The sequence below is a fragment of the Cotesia glomerata genome, linkage group LG6, assembly GCF_020080835.1.
Source record: "Cotesia glomerata isolate CgM1 linkage group LG6, MPM_Cglom_v2.3, whole genome shotgun sequence".
NCBI lineage: Eukaryota > Metazoa > Arthropoda > Insecta > Hymenoptera > Braconidae > Cotesia > Cotesia glomerata.
This window is the reverse complement of record NC_058163.1, coordinates 1,484,377-1,500,986: the sequence shown is the minus strand read 5'-3', so window position 1 is coordinate 1,500,986 and position 16,610 is coordinate 1,484,377. Positions and strand designations below refer to the sequence as shown.

The following is a 16,610-nucleotide window of genomic DNA, read 5'->3' as shown; positions in this document are numbered from 1 at the left end:
TAATTTAATTATTATTATTCTCTGTGCTTCGGCTCTGTTTTCAAAAGCTCGAACATTTATTCTATTAGTCTAGAAATTTTTTGTAAAAATATATAAATAATAATAATAATAATATTAATAATAATAATGAATCTATTTTGACCTACGCTTATAATGTGATTACTCATATGTAACCCCGTAGAATTTAATAAAAATGTAAGTAGAAAAAAAAATAATTTTTTTATTAATAAAACTATTTTTGAATTTTGTCAATTTAAATTTGGCAAGTTCAAAAAAAATTGACAATTTTATATTAGAAATTTATTTTTAAACTAAGTCTAATGTACAGGTTTGAAGTAATTAGTGGAATATTTAAAAAAAAAAAATATGGAGAAAAGCCTCTGAGCTAAACTGATCTCGATTCTAGATCATCGAGTCTCATCACCCACTGTGATAGGACTATTTATCTCAAAATAAGTAGTAGTTGTTTCTCCTCTCTTTCTATCTTTCATTTTTTATAAAATGGAGAATTTTTTTAATCATTAATTATAATTATTAATTAGTATTGCCGTCCTTGAGATCTTGGAGGAGAATAAAGAAAATTTTTAGCAACTTTACCAAATTCTGGGTTTGATAGAAAGATTTATTAAATATTAATAATTTAATTTATTTGAAGACAATTATTTAATTTATTAAATTTTAATAAATATTTTTTAACATTCAATAAATTATTTATTTGGGAGGAAAGTACATTTATTAATAGTTAATAATTATTTATTAATAGTTAACAAATATTTATTAGCAGTTAATAAATATTTTGTTGAGTGAATTTGTTTCGCTTGCAATTTAATATGATATCAAGATTGCTTATAAATAAAAATCATCTTTATAAATTATTTGGATTAATTATATTACATTATAATAACGTTTATTGCAAAATACCAAATTCTATCACAGCTCATAATTATCTTTTATATTTTTAAATATTAAAAAGGTTAATTTATTTAGTGAATTTAATTATTATCATGTATTCCAGCTAGAGTTATAAAAAGTGTCAAAAGAAAATTATTTTTGCTTTTTATTTTAAATAAATATTTGTTAACAGTTAACAAATATTCATTAACCATTAATAAATATTTATTAACAGTTAATAAATTGTACTTAATAAATTACTTATTAACTGTTAATAAATCTGATAAATAATTTATTAACTGTTAATGAATATTTATTCAATCTTGATGTTAAAAAATCATTTATTAACAGTTAATAAAGCTTATTAAATAAAAACAAATCCTTCTATAAGTGTGTTATTTACTCTAACAGGTTATGGGCCCAGGCTTGTATTTTAGTATTTTTAGAATTTGTTGAAATAGTCTACTATTTTTGAAAATTACCGCTTTATGAGGTGTGCAATTCTTAAAATTAAAATTAAATACTAAATATTTAATTATTAAATATTTATTAATTAAATATTAATTTTAAACTTTCTTAATGCGCGATCTAATAAAATTTTGGTATAGTTTGATTTAAAATCGTATTTTTGAGGAAATAAGAGATAAGGTAAAAGCCCTAATTATTGACACTATAAGAGACACAGGTATGATTTAATTTTTTTTAAGCAATCAAATATCAATATCGTTGAATTTTGTTTGTGGTAATGTCTCAAGTAATGTTTTTACTAATCAATTTCTTTTTTTAAAATCATAATCACTGATATTTACTAATTAATTTTAAATAATTAAATAGATTATCCGGATACACCAATTATTAGTTAAAAAACCGATTGATCTAATTATTGACATACCTTAGCCCCAATTATTGACACCTATACTAAGCATGCCTAGAATCATCAGCTTATTCTTATTTATCGAAACTTATTATTAAGTAATCAATATTATTAAAGTTTATTAATAGAAATTTCCATAAATGATTAGTTACTATTAAAAATATAAAAATTAATTTAAAAATAATTTATTTAATCAGAAGAGTTCAAACTCTTACAGTTAATTTTTTAGTTTAAAGTAAAAAAAAGGCGTGATAGCGCTTTCGACTGGCTGTTAATATGAGATTCAACTTAAAAATTATCAACTAGTTATTGACACCCATTATTTAAATATTATAAAGCATTCAATTAATTTCGATTATTCAATTTTATAAATTTTTCATATATTGTTAATTAAAAAAAAAAAAAGATCATATAATTAGATGAAGAAATGAATTTAAACTCGGCATTTAAAAAAAATGCTTTTCTAACGAAAGTTGTTAAGAAAATAGACGCTCGTAAGCTGGTTTTAACTGGTGCTAACTTTATTTTTTAATAATTAATATTTAATATTAACTGACAGTAATTTTTTTCAATTTTTTAATTAATTAGAATTTAATAAAAATTTATATGATAGTTATTCTTATTACAGATAATTAAATATATTTAAAAATAATTTAGGCTGTCAATATTTAGACCCCTGTCAATAATTGGGGCTTTTACAATAAAAGTCTCCTGAAATTTAATCCAGAATTTGGAAATATAAGTTGCGATTAAATTTTCTAATCTAAAATATTCTCAAAATTAATAAAAAAAAAAAAAAAAAAAAAATGTGATTTAAAAACTAATTTTGGAGCAGAAGCACAGAGAATAATTATTTATTGGACCATAAAAAAAATATTTGGTAAATATGTTGGCACTTTTTACATAAACTACTTAATTAATTGAACAAACTGCTAATTAAAATAACATAATAATAATTATTGTTATTATTACATACTTATACTATAATTACTTATGTAATCATAAATATAGTTAGAGACTAAGTTGATAAGATAAAAATAAATAAAGTGAAAAAACTGAATTGTATATATCATTTGCTGAAACTTCAATGAAACCTTTAATTAAAATTTCAATATTGAAGTCAAGAGTAATGAGTGAAAGATCGAGAGTTTAATTAAAAGAGAAGATAAAAGTATCAATTAAAATTCTGCTGAGTGGATTTTTTTTTCTTTAACTTTTTTTTATAGACCGACGGAAATTTATTTGAATTTTTAAAAACGCTGGAATTTTATTAGTAGCGAATAAATGGGCTCTGTCTAGTTGAATTAGTTTCCAATAAGGCCGCTCGTCAATCAGGATTTACCAGACAGAATAAATATCCATTTAAATTCGTACGTACATTATAAATTGTAATTTTGTTTTTACTTTAAAAAAGAAAATTTATTTCTATGGTAATTTCTTTGCATACACTTTAAAAGTAACTAGTTGCTTCAAAATCGGGAGTTTTTAAATTCTAGCTTGAAAATCAAAGATAAGAATACTTTTAAAAAATACCTGCAGCGCCACCTGGTGAAAATATATTTAATTAACTAGAGGGGGGTTTCGGCTGCGCGTGTGTTGGCGCAACGAGCAGAGAGTGTGTGCTGACACACGAGTGCAGAAAAGCTTTTTCTATTAATTTAAATAAATATAATTAATATAATATTTTGCAGAATTTTATGATGAAAAATTGAATGTTTATATTAAAATGTAGAAATTAATAGAGAACTTGTTATTTTATTTTTTTTGGAAAGTTTAATGAAAGTTATTGAGAGAATTAAGAGCGGTTTATAGTCGATTTTCAAACGTGTTTTTCTCATGTATGTGATAAAATTTCGAAAAAAAACGCTTCGCTCTTCGATAGATAATTAAATTATCTATCGAAGAGCGAAGCGCCTTTTTTGAAAATTTTCATTTATTTATGCATAAAATGCGTTTTAAGATTCCATTTGTTGTACAAGTATGACAGGAAACTTTCGTTTGTCCAATAGAGTGCGAGAGAGAGAAAAAATGTAAATAACCCTTCTTAAATGGAAAATTTTTTTAACAATTGATTTTTAAATTTTAAATTTCTTTTTTAGAATCTTTATTCAAAGGCTAGTGAGGTCATTTAGTTGAGCTACGCCACCGCACGGCAAAATTTAAAAATATTTATGTTGGCGTTGTCAGTTTTTAAAAATATACTGCCGTTTTACCACACGGAAAAAAGTAAACTGTAATATTCACTCGGATTCCGGTTAATTTTTATAGTTTCAAACAGTAAAGTAGACATCGGAGTGGCAAAAATATAAATATTACAGAACTTGATGTAGAAAGTATAAAAGCCACAATTTATAATTTAATATCCAAAATAAGTGATTAGTAGCTGTCACTATAGTAAATAACGACTCTTTCATCTTAAAAAATTACAGTTTCAAACAGTACAAATTGCCATTTCAATATATAGTCGATATTATGAGGAGAAGGGGAACTCAGATAGAAGAGAAGGGGGTCTCACTCTGGGAGAATTTAACATTTGAAACAGTAAAAATTATATTTTTAAAATATACATTTTATCAGTCCGAACAAGTCAATAATTACAGTTTGATTTTTAGCGTTGCGTTTAAAATTTACCATTTTACTTTGTAAATATTAACGTTGCTTGTATTAGAAATTTACTAACTTTATTTTATACTTTTTACATATCATAACATCATTTTTTAGGTACGAAATGATAAATATCAAAGTCTGAATTCTTAATTATTATACTTAAACATTTTAGACATTTACATAGTAAATACTACTGTTTGAAATAGTCTTCCATGTAAAGAGTAAACTGTACCGTTTAAATGGTAAGTATTATAAAGTGAATAGTAAAATCACGATTTTACTGTTTGAAATGGTAATTTTTAGCAGTTGATCACTACTTATTATAAATCGACTGTTATTTATTACAGTTTACTTTTTTCCGTGCAAATATAGGTTGTAATTAATCCTTCATCACACATATTTTTATTTTAAGGTCTATTAATTTAAAAATAACTATATAATAAATAATAATTCCTTGTATGTCCTAATAGTTATTTTTTAGGTTAGGTGTGTCACTTAGTTGTTATTTAAGGTGGCGCTGTACAGAAATTCCAAGTGTATACCGTGATTTTCATTGGCTCTCAAAAGATATAATGACGTCATAACCAATCATAATTCTTTTTTTACACGGAAAAATCGGGGTTTTAAAATTAATTATAAAAAAACCCAATTTCTCCAGAACAAAAATTTAAAGTTACTCCGAATAAATTTTTCTATCATTTAAATATAAATAGTGATATTAAATGAATGCAAGTTCTCTATTATTTTAATTATCAAAAAGGAAGAAAAAATAATATAATTTAATAAACAAACAAAAAATTAAAATTTAAGCGGAATGTAATGTTGGATTACTGTTGCTCCCGGGGGGAGTTTAATGGAAGTGGAACTGAAACAAGAGGAGTAAATTAGGTGAATGACTTGAGAGAGAAGTTAATTGTAAGTCCAGGTTTCGCGAGCAGTTCGAGCGTAACCGTTTAATGGAATACAATGCGGCTAGCTTGAATTAAGCAAATAATAATCGGGCGGAACACATTTTCAAGCGTATATACACACAACCAGCTACTGGTAGGTACAAAGTTAAACCATTAGAGTTTACGGGCAATATGCTCGGACGTATCTCCAGAGGTTATGCTATTTTGGTTAAGAGTTAAGTACAGTGGTGAGCGAAACTAGATTGCAGAGCAGTAATGTTACCCCATTTTTGGTTTAATAGCTTGCGGTTGCTAATTGTATTTACGTGTTTTATTGTTACGAATCGCCGGAGATTCTCTGTTGACCGCTGCATCAAAATCTACTGGGAAACTTTTTTTTAATCAAGAAAATTTTAACAATTCTGAAATTTTTTTATTATTTACTTTAAATTTTTAATTCTGAGTTAAATGTTAAAAATATGAAAAAATTATATCAAACATTTCCGAACAAGAAGTTCCTTTTTAATTTTGCCCTCTCATTTTTGTTTCAAAGTTTGAATTTTATGTTAAAAAATAATTATAATAAATCAAGTTATAAAACATTAAATAATGACGTTTGTTAAATTGCACTGTACTTTCTTAAATATTGACGTTTTTAAAGATATAAGCTCATCTTGATGTAACACTCATCAAGAGCTTTCATTTGAGTACCCACATGGCATTTTTTGTATATTTTTCATATATACATATATATATATCTATATATATATCAAATATATGAAAAATTGATGTGGGTACTCAAATAAAAGGTCTCGATGAGTGTAATATCAGAATGAGCTTATATCTTTAAAAATGTCAATTGTTCTCAAGATACAAGGTCGTTTCTTAATTATTGACATTTTTTAAGATATAAACTCATTTCGATGTTACACTTATCAAGAGCTTTCATTTGAGTACCAACATGCATTTTCGATATATTTTTCATATATACATATATATATAATATATAAATATATAAACTATATGAAAAATTAATGTGGGTACTCAAATGAAAGGTTTCGATGAGTGTAACATCGGGATAAGCTTATATCTTTTAAAATGTCAATATTACACAAAATACAAGGTCATTTCTTAATTATTGACATTTTTTAAGATATAAACTCATTTTGATGTTACAATAATCGAGATCTTTCATTTGAGTACCCACATGGCATTTTTTATATATTTTATATATATGGTATTTGTGAAATATATAAATATATAAAATATATGAAAAATTGATGTGGGTACTCAAATGAAAGGTCTCGATGAGTGCAATATCAGAATGAGCTTATATCTTTAAAAATGTTAATTGTTCTCAAGATACAAGGTCATTTCTTAATTATTGACATTTTTATATTTTATATATATGATATTTGTGAAATATATAAAAAAAATAGTTCTTTGAACCTAAACAATAAGGAATCAGAATCTTCTAAACGCGTCACCTACTCGCGTGTATTTAACGGGTCTATAAATATCTAAAAGTGTATAAAAGCGTCTAAAAATAAACTAGAGGAAATTTTCTAAGAGCATATTGTCGTGTTTAAGCCAGACGTTTTAGTGGGCTATCAAACTGCTAACAAGACGCTACTGTTCTTACCGAATTAGGGAGAAGACTACGCGCGAGCTTTAAAAATACTTATTAAAAAAAAAAATATCAATAATTGTGAATAAATTATGAATGAAAATTGCATGGTTTGTGGAAAACCTGCGGAGCAAAAATGCAGCGCGTGCAAAATCGCGTACTATTGTTCGCGAGAGCATCAAAAAATTCACTGGAAGGAGCACGTTAAAAAGTGCAAACTTTTCCGAGTGAGTACTAAAATTTAACTAGTAAAACCAAAGATACAATTTTAATTTTTAAATTCAGATTTCGGAGGACGATAAAGTGGGCCGTCATTATGTCGCAACGCGAAAAATCGAGGCGGGAGAAGTAATTCTCCGAGAAACAAAGGCGCTTGTGGCGGCACCTGCCCAAGGAACGCCGCCGTTGTGTCTTAACTGCTACTGTTTGTTGGAGAAAAAAACAGCCAAGCCGTGTGAGAAATGCGGCTGGCCTCTGTGCGGAAATTGCACTCAGCATGGTGACGAGTGTTTGTTCACAGCCAAATATCACAATTCAAAAGTAATTTTCCTTTTAATTTAATTAAATTAATTGTAATTTACATTTAAAATCGTGAGGTGTAAGAAAAATGGCGCTTGCAGGTCAGTGTTACGGAGTTCGGGATCCCCCACCCGACTTACAATTGCATTGGAATAGTACGCGCTCTGGCGTTGAAGGAGACAAATAAGGATAAGTACTTGCAATTTATGAGTTTAGAGGCGCATGATAAGAACAAAGATAACAAGCGGTTGGATGAATTTCTTGAAACTGCGAAGTTTGTTAAGAGGTTCTTTAAGTTAGATGGCGTTGAAGATGAAGAAATTGCGCGAATTGCTGGAATTATCCAGGTAATATTAATTAATTAATTTTTAGTGATTTATTGGGTTGATTTTTGAATATTTGATAGATTAATGGTCATGAAGTTCCGACAACGGAAAATCCACATGTTGCTGTTTACAATGAAGCTTCGTACTTTGAACATAATTGCAAAGCTAATTGTTCGAAGAGTTTTACAGAGGAAGGGGGAATTTTAATTAGAGCTGCTCTTCCAATTGCTAAAGGTATTAATATTTATATTTATGTATGATAAGTATCTATAGGCTCTATAATTAAGAAATGACCTTGTTTCTTGTGAATTATTTAAGTTTTTAAAGATATAACCTCGTCTCAGTGTTACACTTATCGAGACCTTTCATTTGAGTACCCACATCAATTTTTCATATATCTTATATATTTATATATTTCACATATATCATATATATAAAATATATAAAAAATGCCATGTGGGTATTCAAATGAAAGGTCTCGATGAGTGTAACATTAAAATGAGTTTATATCTTAAAAAATGTCAATAATTAAGAAATGACCTTGTATCTTGTGAACTATTGACATTTTTAAAGATATAAGCTCACTCTGACATTATACTCTTCAAGACCTTTCATTTGAGTACCCACATGAAATTTTTTATAAATTTTATATATTTATATATTTCAAAAATACCATATATATAAAATATATAAAAAATGTTATGTGGGTACTTGAATGAAAGCTCTTGATGAGTGTAACATCAAAATGAGTTTATAACTTAAAAAATGTCAATAATTAAGAAATGACCTTGTATCTTGTGAACTATTGACATTTTTAAAGATATAAGCTCATCCCGATGTTATACTCATCGAGACCTTTCATTTGAGAACCCATATCAATTTTTTATATATTTTATTTATTTATATATATGTATCTATGAAAAATATATCAAAAATATATGTGAGTACTCAAATGAAAACTCTTGATGAATGTAACATCAGGATGAGCTCATATCTTTAAAATATATATTATATATATGTATTTATGAAAAATATATAAAAAATGCATGTGGGTACTCAAATGAAAGCTCTTGATAATTGTAACATCGGAATGAGCTTATATCTTTAAAATATATATTATATATATATATATGAAAAATATATCAAAAATGCATGTGGGTATTCAAATGAAAGCTTTTGATTAGTGTGACACCGGGATCGGCTTATATCTTTAAAAATATCAATAGTTAAGATAGTACAGTACAATTTCACAAAAGTCATTATTTAATAAAGCAAAATTTTATTTATTTTTAGGTGAACATTTAACTATGTGCTACACGGATCCACTATGGGGCGTTACGAATCGACGACATCATTTGTACCAAACTAAATTATTTGAATGTATTTGTTCCCGGTGTTCTGACCCTACTGAATTTGGAACTATGTTCAACGCGCTTAAATGTGCAAAAAAGTAAGCTACTCTTTTAAAATTAAATAAAATTTATTGATTAAAATTAATTATTTGATTTAGAGACTGCAGTGGGTATACTTTACCCCCGACTTTCATCACCCCACTTAACCTCGAAGCCCTACCGGACTATGTCTGCAACAAATGTGAGCAAAAAACTCCCTCTAGCGACATAGATAAGCAGCTCGAGCAAATCGGGATAGAATTAGCGACTATGAAGAAGAACGACGTGTCATTTTGCAAAAATTTTATCGCTAAGTACAGCAAAGTCTTGCACGAAAACCATTACTACCTAACTGACGTCAAAATGGCGCTAGTACAGCTGATCGGTCAGCAAGATGGCGGACTGCCTGCTTGCAGCGACGAAGTATTGAGCGAGAAAATCGCGCTTTGCAAGAAATTGGATGAATTGCTCCGAAAATTAGTTCCAGGTATTAATTTTTAAGAGTAATTATAATTATTTAGCAAACTTACATTTTTTTTTTTCATTTTCCCCAGCTGAAATTCGAATTAGAGGGCTCATTTTGTTTGAAGTTCACGCGGGAATTGCTGAGTTTGGCCGTCGGCAAGGTCCTGATGAACTGCGTGGCATGTTGATGGTACGAATTTTCATTTATTTCTGTAAAAAGTATAAATCTAGTTAGCACAAATATGAAATGAAGTTCACGTAAACCTGCTACCGGAATTTAACGTAAAGTTTACGCTAACAGTTAAGCAACAGTTGTACTTATAAACTGTTGACGTGAAGTTAACGTTAACTTTTTGTAACTTGGTGTTAATTTTGAGCGAACCTTTCGGAAAATTCCAGCAGTAAATTTACGCAAACTTGATGCGTAAGTTAGTCAAGTTTTGGGAAATTGTTGCAAATGCAAATGAAATTGTTTCCTGTTTAAAAATATTCATTGAAAAAAATTCACTCTCATTAGATTTGAATTTTTTTCAATAATTTCAATTTCTCAGTATGTATCTATAGATATATAATTTACATAGAACGAATTTTTTTAATTTTTTCCAATGAATATTTTTAAACAGGGTTGACGCGAAGTTGACGTAAATTATGGAACATCAACTAGTTGATTGTCAACTCATGCTAACTGGGTATATAAATTAAATTAATTTTTTTTTTAGTTATCAAAAAATGCGCTGACTGAAGCTTACCAGTTGCTGCGTTACGAGCCAGAAATACTTCCAGAAGGAAAAATAGCGAAAATAGCTTATAAAAATTTAAAAGAAATGGATGTTATTATTAAAACTCTTTGTCAAAAAGCTGCATCGCCTATGTAACTGTTTAATAAATTTCTTGCAACAATAAATTGTTAATTTTATAAATTTTTATGTCGCTTTAAATTTAAGCGCCCTTAATGCATTTGGCGCCATCTTTTAGAGAAGAAAGAACCTCTTAATAAAAATCTTACCAGTTGAGAATTCCCCAGAAAGTCAAAATAACAATTTAATTTTTATATTTTTTAATTATTATCATAAATTATTTATAGTAAAATTTTTTTATTAATTTAGATAAAAAATTTTTAAAGTTTTTTTTTTAAATTGGAGTGAATAATTATTATTATTTATTGTTTTAAGGCCATACAATAATTGTAACTAGTTCATAAGTTGGTGAACTGACAAAAGTCACTAGTTACTGGTTACTAGAAAAAAAGAAAAAAAAAAAAAAAAAAGATAAATAAAAACATGGAAGGCTGACGTATTTTTATTTTGATGTAAAAAAGGCAGCAAACTGTATTTAATAAACAAAATAACGAGACACAATGGAAATGTCAGACGATTTAACAAGAAACTCGCAAAGAAATCAGGATAATTATTTAGAAGCGCTTACGGGAGACGAGTGTCGGCTGTGTTTACAAAAATCTAAGGAGTCTTGGCCATTGTTTCAGTCTAATGACAATCAATTGCCTCAAAAAATTATGGCTTGTGCTGCGGTACAGGTTAGAATTTATTAATTTTATTTTTTTGATAGTTTTTTGGGTAAAAAAATTTATTTCTTAATTCTTTTTTTGTAAAATTAATTTTTTTTAAATTACTGAAGTTACTTATTAAAATTTTATGTAAATAATTTTTTTTAAGCTAGTATTGTAAAAAAATTCTTTTAGAATTTTAATTTAGAAAAATTTAGTTAAAAATCTTTTTAAAATTTTTAATTCAGTAAAATTTTATCAAAAATTTTGTTTTAATTTTTAATTCAATAAAATTCATTTTTTAACTTTTAATTAAGTAAAATTAAAAAAAAAATCATTTAAAAATTTTTAATTCAACAAAAATAAATTAAAAACTAAAATTAAGACAAATTTCAATTTTTTGAATTTTTACAAAAAATTTCACTTAAAAAAATTACAATTGCAATTTTTTTACAATTATTTAATAAAAAAAAAATTTTATCCACAAAATTATTAAAATATAATTTTTAATCTTTAATTCAAAAAAATTCTATCAAAAATTTCGTTTTAATTTTTAATTCAATATAATTTAGTTTTTAACTTTTAATTAAGTAAAATTTAATAAAAAATCATTTTAAATAAATTTTATTGAATTAAAAATTAAAACAAAATTTTTGATAAAGTTTTACTGAATTAAAGATTAAAAATTATATTTTAATAATTTTGGGGACAAAATTTTTTTTGTTATTAAATAATTATAAAAAAATTGCAATTGTAATTTTTTTATGTGAAATTTTTTGTAAAAATTCAAATTTGTCTAAATTGTAGTTTTTTTTTTTTATTTTTGTTAAATTAAATTTATTTTTTAACTTTTAATTAAGTAAAATTCAATAAAAAATCATTAAAAAATGTTTAATTCTACAAAAATATAAAAAAAACTAAAATTAAGACAAATTTCAATTTTTTGAATTTTTACAAAAAATTTCAGTTAAAAAAATTACAATTGCAATTTTTTTACAATTAATTAATAACAAAAAATTCTTTTCCCCATAAAAAAATTTTAAATTAATAAAATTATCCAAAATTTCTAGATTCTGGAAGGCGACGGTCTTCCCTCAACAATCTGCAGCCAGTGCAACCGCCTACTAGAACTCTCCTACAACTTCAAGCTAACCGTCGAAAAAACTGACTCAAAATTACGAAGCCTATCTTACCCAAAACCGATCATCGTCTTCACAGAATCTCTAAGCCACCCCTTGGAAAGCATCCCTAAGATAGAGGACCGTCTTATCAGCCAGAGCCTCGAAAGTTCCCACCTACTGCAATTAAACAGCAGCATCGACAACACAATAATCTTCCGCGTGGAAGATCTAAAGCCCGATAAAGACTCTCAAGTTGTTCTTCTAGAGAAACTTGACGAGTTTGACGACCATATGCAGAGCAAGGACTTCTTCCAAATCAAAACCGACATCTTGGAGCCTTCCGCCCGAGAAAACTTCAAAGATTTGGATAAAAACAGTTCGGAAAAAAAATCCGAGTTAATTAACAAAAAATCTAATTTGATGTTCATCTGCCATATTTGTACCGAACAATTTAATTGCGTTGAAAAATTAAAAGAACATGTTACTACTCATGATTCTTTAAAAGGTTCTAATTCTTGTTCTGATCATTCTGTTGATGATCATTTAATTAATGACAATTCTATTGATCATAATTCGGACAGTGATGAAATTTCTGTTAATGATGATCAAAATTCATTAAATAATCATCAAAATTTATTAAATGATATTGATAGTGAAAATTTATTAAATAATCAAGCTTGTATTGATCAAAATTTAGACCAAAATTTACAAACTCAAAATTTGGTTCAAAATTTTAAAAATCAAAATTTGGATCAAAATTTTAAAAATCAAAATTTGGTTCAAAATTTGGACCAAAATTTACAAACTCAAAATTTGGATCAAAATTTGGTTCAAAATTTAGAAGCTCAAAATTTGGATCAAAATTTACAAACTCAAAATTTGGACCAAAATTTAGAAACTCAAAATTTGATCATCAAAAAATCATCAAAATACAAATGTAAATTCTGTCCAAAGCAATTTACTTATGAAAAATCTTATCAAACCCACGCAAAATCTCACAAAGATCCAAACCACCAAGCAAATTCCGACGAAGAAGATCAAGACCCAGAAGATGACCTCCCAGAAGGTCTCCAATGTTTACAATGCGGAAAGTTATTTGCAACTAAACGCAATTTAAAGCGGCATATTTCAACGCACACTGGAGTGAAATTCAACTGCGAGACTTGCAGCAAGGAATTCTCCAGGTTGGACAAATTAAAAGAGCACGAGTACGCTAAGCACTCTGCAGACTTCACGGACAGCGATGAAGACAAGCCGGAGAAAGAGAGCAAGGAGTTAAAAAAAAACAGACCGCACAAGTGCTCTTTGTGTCCTAAAGCCTTTGCCCAGCAGCAATCGCTGAACAATCATTTGGAAAGGCATAAGAGGGTGAAGGACACCCAGAAGAGGTTCCTCTGTGATGTCTGCAGCAAGTGCTTTGCTCAGAGTGGCTCTCTGGTGGCTCACATGAGAACTCATACTGGGGTCAAGCCTTATGTCTGCAGCGTCTGCTCTAGGGCTTTTACTAAAAGCACTTATCTCCAGCTGCATCTCAGGACTCACAGTGGGGAGAAGCCTTATATTTGTCAGTACTGCAGCAGGGCCTTTGCTAGGGCTAATACTCTTGCTAGGCATATTACTATGCACACTGGGGAGGCTAAGTATCATTGCCAGATTTGTAGGAAGAGCTTCAGGAGGCTGACTTCTTTGAATGAACACACTTATACTCATACTGGGCAGAGGCCTTATGCTTGCAAAATTTGTACGAAAAGGTATAATAATGCCGGGAGTCTTTATGCGCATACTAAAAAGTGCAAGGCACAAAATGGCGCGAAAGAGGTTGGTAAGGAGACGCTACCGCTAGAGGGCAAGGCGGTGGATCCTCTTGCGCTTGATGAAAGTTTTACCGGGGATAATAAAGAGTTTAAAGCTGGGTTTTTTAATATTTATCCTAGTATGTAAATTTATACATGATTTTTTGGGAATTTTATGACTAATTTTTGTAAAATATTTCATTTAAATTTTTTGTAAAAAATTGATTTTAAATTTTTGTAAAATATTTAATTCAAATTTTTTGCAAAAAATTGATTTTAAATTTTTGTAGAATATTTAATTTAATTTTATGGTAAAAAATTTAATTTAAATTATTGTCAAAAATTTAATTAAAATTTTTGTAAGAAATTTAATTTGAATTTTTATAAAAAATTGATTTTAAATTTTTGTAAAAAAATTTAATGTCAATTTTTGTAAAAAATTTAAATTATTGTCAAAAATTTAATTAAAATTTCTATATGAAATTTAATTAAAATTTTTGTAAGAAGTTTAATTTAAACTTTTTTAAAAAAATGATTTTTAATTTTAGTAAAAAATTTAAATTATTGTCAAAAATTTAATTAAAATTTTTGTAAGAAATTTAATTTAAAATTTTCTAAAAAATTAAAATTATTTTCAAAAATTTAATTAAAATTTTTGTAAAAAATTGATTTTAAATTTTTGTAAAAAATTGATTTTAAATTTTTGTAAAAAATTTAATTTGAATTATTATAAAAAATTAATTTTAAATTTTGTTGTAAAATTTAATTTAAGATTTGTTGTAAAATTTAAAAAAAATTGAAGTCTGTCAAATGACATGAATTTAGAAGGTTATTTTTTTGATTTATTTTTTTAGAGGTTTATTGTTAGATTTGTAAATAAAGTAAATACTTTTTATTTATGTTCTATTAAGTAGATGTAGGATTGAAGTACTTTTGTATGGATAAGTGATAATCACATTAAATGTGAAGATACTTTTATAATAACTTTTGTATAAAATATCAAAATATATGAGATACATTTTGAACTTTTTGGGATTTTTTCTTTATCAAAATATTTTATAATTTTTTTAATAAACAAATTTAGCAAAAAAATAAAAAAAAGACTTAAAAATTAGCTGACACTTGAGTATTTTTAATTTTTAACAAATTTGTACTGAAAAATTATTTTTAAAAAATTGCAATCATTTTTTAAATTTCTGTCAATTTTTTTTCTCATTATTTTATTAAAAAATTAGCTTAATTTAAAAATTAGCTGACACTTGAGCATTTTTAATTTTTTTTTTAACAAATTTGTACTGAAAAATTATTTTTAAAAAATTGCAATCATTTTTTAAATTTCTGTCAATTTTTTTTCTCATTATTTTGTTAAAAAAATTCTAAAAATTATTAAATATCTGCTAAATTAATTCTTATAATTTAAAAAAAATAAAAAATGCTATTTTTTGGAATAAATTTGTTAAATAAAATGTAATTTTCAAGTGACTGCTAATTAATGTCATTAAATTATGGACAAAAAAATAATTTTTTTAGAATTTTTGAAGATTTTTTTAGTTGAAAAAATAATAAAAATAATTAAATACTGGATTTTATTATTATAAAAAAACTTACTTGGAAGATTTCTTGAATTTTTTCAGAATAAATTTTTTTATTTAAAAAATGACTTACTGCACAATAATAGATTAAAGAAATTATTTTTTTTTTTAAGTATTGAAACCGGCTTTAAACGGAAGTAATTATTTATTTATATTTTTGACAATAATTGAGTTGATTTTGGAAAAAAATATTCAATAGTAATTTTTAAATTAATAACTTTTTAAAAAAAACTCTAATAATTATCCTATATTATTATTTAATATAATTAAAATTGACATTAAATAATTTTAAATATGAGAAAAAAATTTTTTTATTATGAAAAATGATCTAAAAAAACTAAAATATATACATATATATATCGTATGTGAAATGTCGTTGGAGCCCGGCATATTAAAAAACATATTCTGACATTTATAACAATTAATTTATCAAAATTTATACATCAGACTGTTCGCCATCATTAGTAGAGTGATTATTTATTATTATTTTATTAAATCAACTCAATTAGTCAGCAGAAATATAAAAATAAATAATTGACAAGAAGGCTGACCCGCGCGACGCCATTTACCGTTGAGTTTTGAACTCAGTGTCGTCTTAGTTCGAGAGCTTTCGGATTTTTAGGTTTGCGCATGCGCAAACCTACTGCGCATGCGCAGAACTTCTGCGCATGCGCTGCGGGAATTTCTAAAATTTCAAACTTTATTTTAAAAATTTATTATTTTAATTTTAAATTTAATAATAATAATAATAATAATAATTATTATTATTATTATTTTTTAAATAAAAATAATATTTTAAATATTTATTTTAAAAAATAACACTAAAGAAAAGACATTAAAAATTTTTTTTTAATTTTATAACAAATTATTATTAAAAAAATTGTAATTAAATAATTAATAAATATTTTTAAAAGCATTTTATTTATTGTAATTTATTTTTGTTATTAAAAATTTTTAAAATTAACAGCTGACAGCTAATTATTTTAATAATAATAAAACTTCCATTTAAA

At 26.0% G+C, this 16,610-nt stretch overlaps 2 protein-coding genes across 2 annotated transcripts; both read left to right on the top strand.

The window, feature by feature from the left end:
* The first annotated feature begins 6,854 nt into the window (after positions 1-6,854).
* Positions 6,855-10,494, top strand: LOC123267616 (SET domain-containing protein SmydA-8-like). The gene is made up of 8 exons (XM_044732338.1): positions 6,855-7,116; positions 7,175-7,429; positions 7,510-7,755; positions 7,815-7,968; positions 9,028-9,184; positions 9,245-9,612; positions 9,680-9,780; positions 10,310-10,494. Exons 1-8 carry the CDS (start codon positions 6,982-6,984, stop codon positions 10,463-10,465), a joined length of 1,572 nt encoding a protein of 523 aa, XP_044588273.1. The 5' UTR covers positions 6,855-6,981; the 3' UTR covers positions 10,466-10,494.
* Positions 10,495-10,862: 368 nt separating this feature from the next.
* LOC123267199 (zinc finger protein 708-like) lies at positions 10,863-14,191 on the top strand. Its single transcript, XM_044731744.1, has 3 exons — positions 10,863-11,124; positions 12,165-12,917; positions 12,966-14,191. The coding sequence occupies exons 1-3, from the start codon at positions 10,948-10,950 to the stop codon at positions 14,154-14,156; spliced, it is 2,121 nt and encodes a 706-aa protein (XP_044587679.1). The 5' UTR covers positions 10,863-10,947; the 3' UTR covers positions 14,157-14,191.
* Positions 14,192-16,610: the final 2,419 nt, after the last annotated feature.